Source organism: Protopterus annectens, chromosome 8.part1 (genome assembly GCF_019279795.1).
Source record: "Protopterus annectens isolate FY-2018-M chromosome 8.part1, PAN1.0, whole genome shotgun sequence".
Lineage (NCBI taxonomy): Eukaryota > Metazoa > Chordata > Ceratodontiformes > Protopteridae > Protopterus > Protopterus annectens.
In genome coordinates, this window is record NC_056742.1 from 296,124,916 (window position 1) to 296,137,905 (window position 12,990).

General features: G+C 38.4%; 1 protein-coding gene across 3 annotated transcripts in view; it reads right to left on the reverse strand.

Moving 5' to 3' along the window:
• MECOM (MDS1 and EVI1 complex locus) overlaps positions 1–12,990 on the reverse strand; it is a 192,328-nt gene that overhangs the window by 16,834 nt on the left and 162,504 nt on the right. For all 3 annotated transcript variants that reach the window (XM_044081888.1, XM_044081889.1, XM_044081887.1), the window contains one exon: positions 11,137–11,281. In XM_044081888.1, coding sequence (XP_043937823.1) covers positions 11,137–11,281 — 145 coding nt within the window. The remainder of the gene's footprint in view (positions 1–11,136; positions 11,282–12,990) is intronic.

Sequence of the window (12,990 nt, forward strand, 5' to 3'; positions counted from 1 at the left end):
GTTTTTTTCTATTATGTTTGGAAAAGATACTTTACAATCAGCTGATAGCAGTCATCATAAAAAAAATCATATTCAAATAAAAATGCTTTTAGTGGAGTTTCATATCTTGCGTCCTCCTATATAATGAGCTCTTGAGGTTAGACTATATCAAACCATTGAGCAAGATTCACAAAAGTCAGTGAATGGTTGGTCTGATGATTTTTTTACCAATCAGCCCAATGCTAACAAAACAAAAGATACAGCATGCAAAACAGTAGGTAAAGTTCAACATGAACTCTCCCATTAATCATTTCTGGACAGCTGACGATGGGAGTGTGGGAGTGTACTGGATAAGCATTCTGATTTACTGGAATCAGTGCAACAGTAATCTTTTAATAACTCCAGCAGATGCCACATACTTCCATTTCCATTACTACATTGACTATAATTTCAGGCTTAGATGACAGAAATTTTGCATAAGAAGTCACTGATATGATAGTGTCAGTGTAAAATAATGGCTGTTAGGAATTCTTTTAAAGCAGATATGACTCCTACTCAGTTGCCTAAGACAAAAAAAAGAAGACGTGTACAAGCTGCTGGAAAAGGGAAAGTTTATAACATCCTGCTGTTTCAAGTCACAGGAGTTCCAAACTATTAATTAATGGAATTATTACTTCAATCATTAAGTGCAACACCATGGGATGGACTATACCCCATCAGAAACATTCAAGTACAATATAATTCATTATGTGAATTCTGTCATTCATTTAAGATAATGAGGACTGCTTATGAAAAAAAAATGTTTAAACTTCACTTACGTTTCTCCTAAACAGTAGAATGAACAGAATTAATTTTGTTAAGGAGAACTTGTGATCGCTCAAGGCGCAGCATGGGCAAAATGATTAGGTAATTCAGTATGACAGCTTGCTTATTCAGTGACGGGTATTCCTGTGGAAACCTACATATAGTTGCAACCTGAAGAGCAAGTTTCAGAGTGCTGAAATAGGAAGGTCAAAACTTTCTTGTAGATTACATTTCACTGAATCAGGATTGCCAAGGTTGCACACTTCACTGTAATGTGGATTTAAAAAGAGGGAAATGCTGAATTTTAATTTTGTTTTCACATTTTCCCTTGCTGTCAAATTTGTGCAACCTCACAGTATTTAAATTTAGACATTGTGGGTGTTGTTGCTTGAATGAACATGGGGGGGGGGGCAAGTTTCCCTACAGGCTTTTGTATATTGGCCAAGGCTCTTGCCACCCCCATAGTGCCTTTTTAGGCAAGGCTCAAAGGACAAACCCACCTCCATAGACAACCCAAGGATAAAAAAACTAAAGGTAATGCTACTCAATGCCAGAAGTCTAAACCTCAAGATGCACGCACTTGAGGCTCTCCTCAGTATGGAAAAAATTGATGTCTGTGCAGTAACAGAAACCTGGTTCAAGGCTCCTGAGAGCACCCCAGCACTACCAGGTTATAACTTATACCATGTGTTTCGGCCCCAAAACTCGGACCGAAGCACAAAAGGAGGGGGAGTATTTATATTCATCAAAGATACCTACACCTCCAGGTTAGTGGCACTGCACGAAGCAATGGAAACCATCCATGTGCAACTAACAGCGGGCAAAACTGCCTTTCAGTTTGTAGCCTGCTACAGAACACCCTCCCTATTACAGGAACCCCACTTGGCATTCCTGAGAACACTGGAGAATATGAAGGTCTCTCCAAACACTATGTTATTGGGTGACTTCAACTACCCAAACATTGACTGGGAAAACTACTCAAGCCCAAACACCCTCGCCCAACGGTTCCTTGAATTTATAAACTCTAATGCAATGGAACAACTGGTCACCACTCCTACAAGAGGGAACAACATATTGGACTTGGTCATCACCAACATGGGGACTCTATGTTTTACAGCAGAGGTAAACCCCTCATTGGTAAGATCAGACCATAAACAAATTTCCCTGGACATCCATATCCCGTCCCCACCCCCAGCCAAGGAAATCCCTGTAAAGAAATTCTCAAATTCTCAAGAGCCAACTTTGCACTTCTCAAAACTGAGGTGGAATCCTTCAAAGCCCTTCAAAAAATCCTTCAAAGCCCCTGGGCCAGAGGATAATACAGCCCAATCCACAGAATCCTTTACAGATACATTCTATGAGCACCTGCAGGAATGCATGGATCGTGCTATCCCAAATAAAATCAAGACTCACTCCTCCAAAAACAGGAGACCGGTCTGGTGGACCCTGGCCATAAATAAGCTATACAACAGAAGGAGGAAGCTACTACAAGACAGAGCAAAACCCCAAAAAGGGAAGGCATCTCTGATCAGTATTAGCAAGAAACTTTTATCCCTCATAAAATCATCAAAGGCCAGTTTCGAAAGAAATATTGCCCTAGACACTAAAGATAATCACAAGGCCTTCTTTAGTTATGTCAGAAACATGGGCGGAAACTCCCAGATATGCTCTGAATTGTTGCATAACGGTACAAAATATACCGAACCTACAGACATAGCCAACATCCTGGCAGACAGATTCAGTGCAAACTCCCCCCCTCCCCCCCCAAAGGAGCAAATGCCTATCCCAACTGAATGTAACCTCCCTGACATCACAGATGCACAGGTGAAAGCTGCCCTCTCCAAAGCAAAAAACACAGCATCTATGGGACCGGATGGTGTCCCAGGCTGTGTCTTACACGAGCTCCAAGAAGAACTGAACCCTCACATTAAGTCACTGTTCAAACTTAGCCTTACTACAGGATATGTACCCAAAGAATGGCGTACAGCTACAGTGGTCCCACTCCACAAAGGTGGTGCCACAACGGACCACAGAAACTATCGACCCATAAGCCTGACTAGTCTGGTCTGTAAAGCTATGGAGCGTATTATTATGGAACTCATAAACAAAGACATTGGGAGCCTCCAGACACTGGACCCTACCCAATTCAGCTTTGTTAAGGGCAGATCTTGCCTCTTAAACCTAGTTGATTTCTTTGAAACAGTTACCAAAGCCATAGATGAGGGCAAGGTAGTCCACACAGCCTACCTGGACCTCACAAAAGCCTTTGACACAATACTCCACTCGGGCATCATAAATAAGCTTACCAGCTTAAATATCAACCCCTATATTACAAGATGGGTTGCAAACTGGCTCAGAGATAGAACCCACATGGAAAGTGGTTCAGTAACCCACCCCGCACCAGCTACAATGGGCCTGAACTGGGGTTTGGTGGGATCCTTATGGATCTTAGTTATTGTTAATTGGGTTACCCATGCAGTCTATGTGTATTTTACAAGGCCACCCAAGGGTTAAAGCCTCTACATCTGGCAATACCACCACATCGTAGTGACAATAATGCAGATCAGGACAACAGCATAACATTTAAATATCCAGTATATAATAAAATACACACCATGTTTATTTATGTGTATTACTGCAGTATTTGGACATATGTATACTGATCAGTGCAGTTAATCAACAGTCAGAATCAGGGAAAGAGTAGTAAAACTTATTTAGTTTAAAAAGTAAAAAATATACATAACTTAGAAATGGCACAGCTCATTATAGTAGGCAAAATAAATCGGATAAAATATTTGTTTTCACTTCTGGGCTATCCACCTACATATAGCTTTTGCACAGACCTCAGTACTTAATATACAGTAGTGGGCTTACTTTGGAAGGTTAGGCTATCTGAAAGGCCAAACACACAAAAGCCATTAGCAGCAGTCAATCATTTTATATGAACAAGCTCCTGGTTAAGCTCCCACTTGAGGCAGAACTCAAATTTTCAAGTACATGCAGATCCTGTACATCTGGTAGCATAGTTCACACTATAGTCCACTGAATGATTCTTGGTCAAAGATGCACAGACTTTGGGGGCACTGTTAGCAAATTTAAAAACAACCTCTCGTTCTTCCAGAAATTCAGACACTGCTCTGGAAAATTGCTGCTGATAAAACTACTTGAAAATGCTTCCCAAAACATGGTATTTTTTTAAGAACAAAACCGCAGCACTCCTTCCACAGCTGGCCATACTGCTAGTTCAACCATGGCCTATTAAATAACTTTGATTCTATTATCACTTCCACACCATTTTCTTCTGCATACCACCACCTTATTCTTCAATATTCAGCCTCGTCTCTTTCTTCCTCTCCACTGTTTTTCCTGTTTTTGGTTCCATAAAGACAATTGTTGAAATGTCAGCTATTCCACTAGGTGATTTCAATAAGTTAGCCATGAAGAAGCTCTAAATACATTATAAAGACAAGTCTGTAAAAGTTCAAGAAAAATGTACCCTTTCTCCCAAGGTTGCTTGACATCTGAGTTATGTTATGTGATAGGGGTAATCCTCCACACATTAGGGTAGTGTTTTCCTGTTTTGGGACTTCTTGTTTTAATATTATTGGATTCCCAAATGGTCAACCTAATGCAGCTGACTAAAAGATGACTGATATTTCCACACCTATAAATCTGACTGTAGTCATCTCCCTGCACTCTGTATAATACTAAACAAATATTTTCTCTTTACTGAGTTTGTGCATAGCAATGAAAGCAAACCTCCAGTTAATTTCCTTCTGCTGGTTAAAGACCTTCCAGTCTCACATACATTCATAGAAAACATAAGTCTAAATGACTCTGACTTCAGAAAAAAAAGCAATAACAGAATTTAAGTAAATCTGTTGAAAAAATCTTGTACTATATGCAAAAGTAGTCACTGGAATTAAACTGTGTTTATTCATGTAAAATATAAGACGTTGCTAAAATTCTGATTGCTAGGATAAGTAATTTAAGTATATCTGTGAAGCTCTAGTGAAATAAATGTGCATCACTCGAAAAACAAGCATGTGTGTGTGTGTGTGTGTGTGTGTGTGTGTGTGTGTGTGTGTGTGTGTGTGTGTGTGTGTGTGTGTGTGTGTGTGTGTGTGTGAGTATGCGTGTGTGTGTTTCTGTGTGTGTGTGTAGTTAATAGCTTATAGCACTCAGAAAACACATGGTTATGAAAATAAATGTCAGTGAATTTTCAATTTATCAAGGATGCACACACACACACACACACACACACACACACACACACACACACACACACACACACACACACACACACACACAATCACTCCCATCTAAGAACAATTTGAAGAATCACGAATTCACCTGCAGGATTTTTTTGTGATATGGAAGAAAACTGGAACAACTGGTGAAAACCTGTGAAGACAATGCAAAGTGTGCAGATACCACACAAAAAGCACTACAGCTCTGAACCAAAAATTAGAACCAAGCACTATGAGGCAGAAGATAACCCCTGTGCTTATTTGATGTGTGTGTGTGTGTGTGTGTGTGTGTGTGTGTGTGTGTGTGTGTGTGTGTGTGTGTGTGTATGTAGGTTAGATCGCCTCTTTCCTTTAAATATGTGCATTTACTTATGGTAATAACAACGTCAACTTTCCTTTTCTGTTTAGCCTGGGAATTTTAGAATTTTTTTTTCAGGTCACCAGGATCACAGAGGACAGATTTACTCCTTCTGGGAAGGGGCAAACTCATGCACTGTTTTTGACCAGATGTTAACTTGGAGGAGCAACTGGTCAGATTGGGTGGCCTGGCTTTGCACACAATTGTCTAGATTTGAGGTTTTGCCATAAACTGCAACACTGGATCTCTGGTTTGATTTTCGTCTTCACTGGTATCGCTCCCATATTCTGCCAGGCTCAAATCCCTGGCTTTATATTTATTTTCCTCTTGAAACTTCGGTGGATATGTTTGTCTTGTTCTACTTCACTTTTGTTCAGTTGGCCCTGTTCTAGCCTTGTGTGACCTGGTCTTTCCATGATAACTGGTATTGCAATGTGTTTTCTTTTAAGATTTACATATTTATTTTTAAGCTATGTTTAATTGAGCTGTGGTCTCTGATGAGGTCCTGTTTTCTGGGATGAAAGTTCGTATGTGCCCACTGGGGTCTTGATTTCAGGTGGAGGTTCCCCTGAACAAGACTGACTGAAGAGGAGGTTGTGTTAATATTTAACTACATATAAATACCTACACACCATTTAATTATGATTTGATTTAATTAGTTTTTATGAAGCAAAGAATTTCAAAGCATACATTACCTAAATGATGTGAATGATAAATAATCTTCCTGTTACATAAGGTACCAACTATGTGAAGTCTGCACACATGAGAAACATCAGGAAAACAGATTCCACACTATGTACTGACAATGCTTTTTTTTCACAAGGAAGTCTAACTGGATCTAACACACCTTCACTACTTAATTATTTTAACTCCAAGGTTGGACAAGAGTGAAGAAAGGAAATGCTTCAATTTTGTTTAGAAAATCAAGTATTTCTGCTTTGCCGAAGACTGCCTGACCTTGGAGATGTAATAGTTAATTAAAAAGTGGGTTACATTATTGAAAAACTTCCTATAATGCACCTTGATAAGCACAGCATACAAAGATGCATCACCAATTTACAAAATCAACAAGGCTTTATTTAACAAAAAACTGTAGTGCTGGTTCAGACTCTTCTCAGAAGCAAAGTGTCTGTTTTAAATTCCCTCTGCAAAAAAAATGTATCTATTGTATGTTTTAGCAGAGCTCTGTGTTATTTTCTCTGTGGATTCCTTGGATGTCCACATTTTTTTCATGTTATTCTGGAATTTATTTGTCTTTGCTACAGCGCTTTCTCCAGAACCACTGTTTAACACACAAACTCACCCTTCATTGACAGGGCAAAGTTTCTGACTGACAGGGCAACATCACTTCTTTTTATACAGCACTTTGAGAAAATAATTGACTCATTAACAACAATTACTGTGGGGAACCCTCTCTAGCTAATATAAAAATGTATCTGAATACCTTGAATTAACATCACTAGTTACGATATTTACAGCATATTAACACTCTTCCATTTGCAGCAGTATAAATACAAGTACAGTATTTGACTTCACATTGACACCCATTTACTGCGGTGGTGGTGCTATGGTAGCATTGTCTCCTCACAGTAAAACGTTGTTCTGTTCGATTCTTAGCTAGTGTGCCTTCTGTGTGGAGACATGCGCGAATGGGCGTACCTTCGTTGAAGGTTGTGCGTCAGGGCCAGCAACTCAGCACGTAAAAATCTACTGCCAATCATTAGTGGACTGGAGTTCCGCTGTGGCGACCCCTAACCGGGAAAAGCCGAAAGACACACCACCACCATTGACACCATTTTGACGTGTGTGTGTGTGTGTGTGTGTGTGTGTGTGTGTGTGTGTGTGTGTGTGTGTGTGTGTGTGTGTGTGTGTGTGTGCCCATGTATACTCACATACAGAAAAAGGCAAAGACAGACAGGCATAAGGAAAACATAGGCATTTACAGACAAACATAACCAAACCTGCATATCAACATTTTTATTATATATTCCCTAAAAACAAATGCATACCTCTATGGAGCAATGTTGTACATGGCACACTTTCCTGATTTCTTTTTTGCCAACAGACTTGTACCACTGCTTCATATTGTTTTGGTTTGTTTTGCTCTATTCCAACCCTGTTTGTAATTTTTATGTAACAACATATTTAGCCAAAGGGTAAGAGCTATGTTCTGCTAGCAGTATTACTACATACCACTTTTGCTCGCAGAGAATCAAACTGCAGCTATCAAAACCTCACAGCTCTCCATGTATCTACTGTCTAAAGTCTGTATTCAGGAAACCCATAATTTGGCAAGTCATCTGAAACCACATTAGAATAACTGACCAATTGTGAGTCAAACAATTTATTGTTATCCTCAGGCAATGTCCCATTTGGTACACATAATTTTAAATGCACTTATTTTTATTCTTCCAGTACCACTTCCATAGGAAAAAAATCACAACATTTACTTCTCAAATTAGAAAACATAAAAAATCAGGAAATACTCTATTTGCATCAGAAAAACTGAGTTTGCAATGACTCGCGAAGGCTGAACTAAAAAGGAAGAATGGATAATTACGAACTGAGTCTTAAAATGAATATCTTTACCATCTTTTATCAAAGTATAATTGTAATAAGACTTGGACAGACATAAAATATTATTAAGCATGGACCGGGCTGACAACTTGCTAGTTATGTTATATCAAGATCACCAGAAAATAAGCAGGCGTGGACATGAACCAAAATAACAAAAGCCAGATGATTAAGAAAACAGATTCACTAATTATGGTTTCAAATGTTGCAATTTGCCAAGGATAAAATATCCATCAAAAGCAGTCAGAAAGTGTGGAATGTATAAAGGAAATGCTTGCTAACCCAATGACCTATTCTCTTTAGTAGCTTCCTGTTTTTGGACATGTTGAAACCAGATGTTTAAAATCAGCACTATTACAGAATGCACAAAAAAATACTTAACAAGTGCTAAACTACAATATCATATTGGTTTTCATGGAAATTCAATCAATTATTATGTTTTCATTGCATAAAAAGCAGTAAAATGTGAAAAGAGTTGACAAATGTGTCACAATATGAATTGCCCTAGTTTTCAATGGCATTCAGGAAATTAGCTAAAAAATATGAATGTGTTGATCACTGTTCATTGTAGCAAAAGTGCTCACATAAAGTTGTACAAAACATGAAAGAAGCACATAAAGACTGACCGTTTAGTTAAAACATCATTAAAGGAGTACTAGTAGATATTGACAAGACAAGACAATACATACATGAAAAATATTCTAACACGTCACAGTGCCATTTACTGAGGTCGAGACAAGAGGAACTGAATATGACCACTCATTTTTCACTATTGTTGAATCAAAAATGAAATTAAAAATGACAAACTTGAAAATATAACTTACTGATACACAATGCCTATCTCATTTTTTATTACCCATTTAAGATAAATCCAATGCTTGCTGGCTTCCTTTTCTTTTTCTTTCTTTTCTTATTTATTCATTCATTTATTCATTCTCCTTCATGGTCTCCTCTCAGAAGAGACACACAAGTAATGTCCCATTACCTAGACAATCCCTATTGCACTGTCATACTTCATAAAATTTATCTGTCCTTAATTCACCCATCAATTATATTTTAATTCAAAATATTTCCTTCAACTACCACATTTGTGTGATTGCCAAAGGGTAGGTAGAGCTGCCAGCTGAAGCAGTGTGGTGGACTGATAGTGGGAAAGAAAGCACAACGCCTGGCTGACACACCCCTATGAATTTTAAAAAATCTGGTAGTAATACTGTAATCCCTGGATATAAACTAGTCCTGCAATGACCAACTTTGTGATTCTGAATTTTGCAAGAAGGACTGTTTAAAATCAACAGTAATTGCAACTTGGAAAAATCATATTTTTCAAGTCTTATTTGATGGGGACCTTTGCACCTGTGTCTTTAGGTAGGTGATACTCCTCATGTCACCAACTTAGAATGACCTCTGAGGTAATGAGATCTTTGAAAAATCATGTGGTCATTTTGGTGACTCAACAGCTTGACCAGTCAGCAACAATTCTGCAATCATACGACTGGTCTCAGCTCCCATAACTGCCACACATGGAAGTATTTAAACATTTCCTCAACACTAAAAGGAGGTCAAAGGTTTACAAAATGATGAGGATTTGAGACCTCATGGTAGAAACCTGAAATATTTCAAGTAGCTACAAGGATGCTGTTTTACTTAAGAAGCATCAAATCCATTGACAAAACATTCAGGGATACCCTTGTAAAATGTCTAGTGGGTAGAGTTTATATTATTGTACAATGCTGCCAAAACAAGTTCATTGTTAAACGTTTCTGTGAATTCAATCTTATCCAGTTCTGTAAGTTAGCAACAGCAGCAATGAACTGTGCAACCGTATTACATAGAGAAGCATTTTTTTACAAAATCTTTGACTGTATCTTTCAAAAATAATTAACTAGAAAATTAGGAGCTATGTGGGGTGACAAGAAAAATACATGTCAAAGGTTGTGGTGAGTGGCCACTATCAACAGACATAGACCTGTCCAGTGGAGCTCTGCAAGCATCAGTCCTGGCTCTGGCACTCTTCTGGAAATGTACATCATTTTATCATCATCAGTACTACAATCTATTCATGGACATTTAAGGTGGTGAGTTAACAATAAATGGGGGAGAACCTATAAAGTGGCCATAAGAGACTAGCTAAGTGGGCTAAAAAGTAACATCTCAAACTAAATGTGCAAAGTACAGCATTCTATACCTAGGGATCAAGAACCTTAGAGCTGAGTACCAGCTAAGGATGTAGGAAACATGGCACCACCAACTATGACAGAAATTAACTATCAAGTCCAGAAACAGAAAGTGATATTGAAAGTGAACAAGATGCTGGGAAATCTATCAATTTATCCATCCATCCATCCATCTACAACCCTTTTTCTCATTTTTGCACATGAGGTTGGGGTGTCACTTCAACAATGGTTGTACTTCTGGTTGTACTTGGCTGTCCTGGTTGTACTTCTGCACCAAATGCACACATATACATTAATGCCTACAGCCAGTTTAGTGTCCAGTCCACCTATTGTATGTCTTTCAAATGTGGGAGGAAGCTGGAGCATCCAGAGGAGGAACCATGATGTTTTCAGAGAATAATAATTCAGTGTTTAGACCGGCAATCTTACCTACTCAGATCACAACAGGAAAATGTGTACCACTCTGTTGCCATTTTAGGTTAAAGATGGAAACACCACAAGCATGGAGATGGCACTGAAGGAGGCATGGTGCAAATACAGGGTTGAGAAACTGGATCTATCCAGTCTGGAGGAAGGCAGGAGGGATAACAAGATGTGGGTACAAAGAACAGTAAGCTGGCAGTGTGGACACAGTAGCCTGAAGGGAAAGAATGAGATGGAAGAGTGGTGACAGTGTCAGACGGAAGGCACAAATGTCAGCCTGATCACTAGGGAAATGTCACTCGCACAAATCAGGAGGTTTAATATCATGCATTCAATGCATCCTATATTTGTCTTTAAGGAGATGTGAAACTAAATGTGGACTTGTATTCCATGAACAAATCTTGCTACTACATAGCTAATGAGAATGTGATGGTAAATGTGGCAACATAAATGTCTAATTGGTCAGCTGATACCAAAACCATCTATAACTATATTGCACATGTAATATTCATAAGATATGATTTTGTATGCAGAGTTATCATTTACGTTCAACAAGAAATATAAAACTCACCTGTTTTCTGAATTTCTAGGAGAATGTTCATTTTGTTTGCTGTTTCCAATGAAATTTCGTATTTCATTAAAGTATGAATCTTCTTTGTCCTCTAATACTGCACCAGTACTGTCTAGTTCAGAATGAGGTGACGATGTTGCAGTTCCTATGGAAAATGAAAGAAAATGAGTAATGGACTGTGAGCTCAAACACTGAAATGATACTCTATGAATAAGTGTTTCTCCACCTTTATTATCAGTGATGACTTACACATGTAAAATAACAACTTTAATTTATGTCACAGCTTTGAAAATGTTGACTTTAGTGGGGTTTTTTTTATTAATTTGGTGCACTAACTGAAATTATGAGAAACATTCTATTCACTACCTGCTTGAATACGTCATTATTTTATACACATTCAAATGGCTATTCAAAATGTCAGAAATTATTCTAAACATTTAAAATAACTCATGAGGAAAGGAGAGAAAATAACACAGTACATCATTATTCTATCATTTTTTAAAGGTGACACAAACTTATCTCTAACAAAACAGTTCCTATTATTACTGGTCAATATCTGCTTCTGAGTGAATGAACAATGTAAATCTTTATGCCAATGTACTGGTTCCATGCAGCAGAAGTTATGGTCCTAATACTGCCCAGGTGACTACAGTCTGATTATCAGCCCAGACACTGGAAAAGCATGCCATGGTGGGATGGAGTGAATGGTTGACAAGAAAAGGTCAGCCATCTCAGGTTGAGTGGCTGTGGAAATGCCACTGAGAGTATGCCATCTGGGAGACATCATCAAATATATAGGCATCCATGGAGCTCAATGGGGTGAACTCAAACAAGAATCATACGGCATTCTTGCCCAGCATAGTAGGTTTGATTTAGCAGTCACATGACCCAGGCTTAGTGAAGCAGACAGTGCACCATGCCAGCTGGCCAACAGGGACAGAAAGAAGTATACAAAAAATCTACTAACTGACACTAGATGGAGGCCACAATCCATGGGTCTCACATCCAGCAGCTAACAAGGGATGGGTGTTTACTGTTTGTCAAGGGAGAGGGGCCAAAAAAAAGGATTATAAAAAAGTCCTCACACTTACGAGAGTTACATTTGTGTGCTGCATTCCTGAATTTTGTTCCCATTTTTTTAAACCTACACACTTTCACAAGGCAACTGTTAATTTTACAATGCCATGTGCCACATAGTTTATATTATGCAATTGTTTTAAACTGATCTTTTCCTTGAAACTATGACAGTGTCATTTAGATCTCTACTGGATCTCCAGAGTTACACAACTGTTAGCAAATCCACCTTCATCATTCTCAGAAAGACTACATTTTTGTAGATCTTGTAATCTCTTTACATAGTTTCTGACAAGGAACATGCATTATTTCCATTGTCCTCTTGAAATGCCTCCAACTTATCAACATGATCATGGTGATATTGTCTCCAGAAGTGTGGAAGTACTACATGTGGGGGTCTTGTAAATTGTATGAATGAAGGCGTAACCATATCCCATTTCCTGCTGTTAAAACTGTGTCCACTGTTTCTTTATTATTGTTATATTCATTTTTTAAACCAGTAAACTCACTAGATTTCAAACCTGTTATCCAGGGAAGAGCTGAGTGCACTGTCTCGTTATTGACTTGCTCAGGCATCTGGACACCAAGGACATACAATCTCAGACTATACATTGAAGGTTATTAGCAGAACAAAGCCTTAATCCTCTGCTAAACTACCACTGTTTCCTCCAGCCCATAACACTATTTTAAATCTTGACCAAAAGAAAAGTCCATTCAGCATGACTGCACAAGTTGCAGTTCCTACATATTACTTCTCAGATCATCTCTTTGCCGTAATCG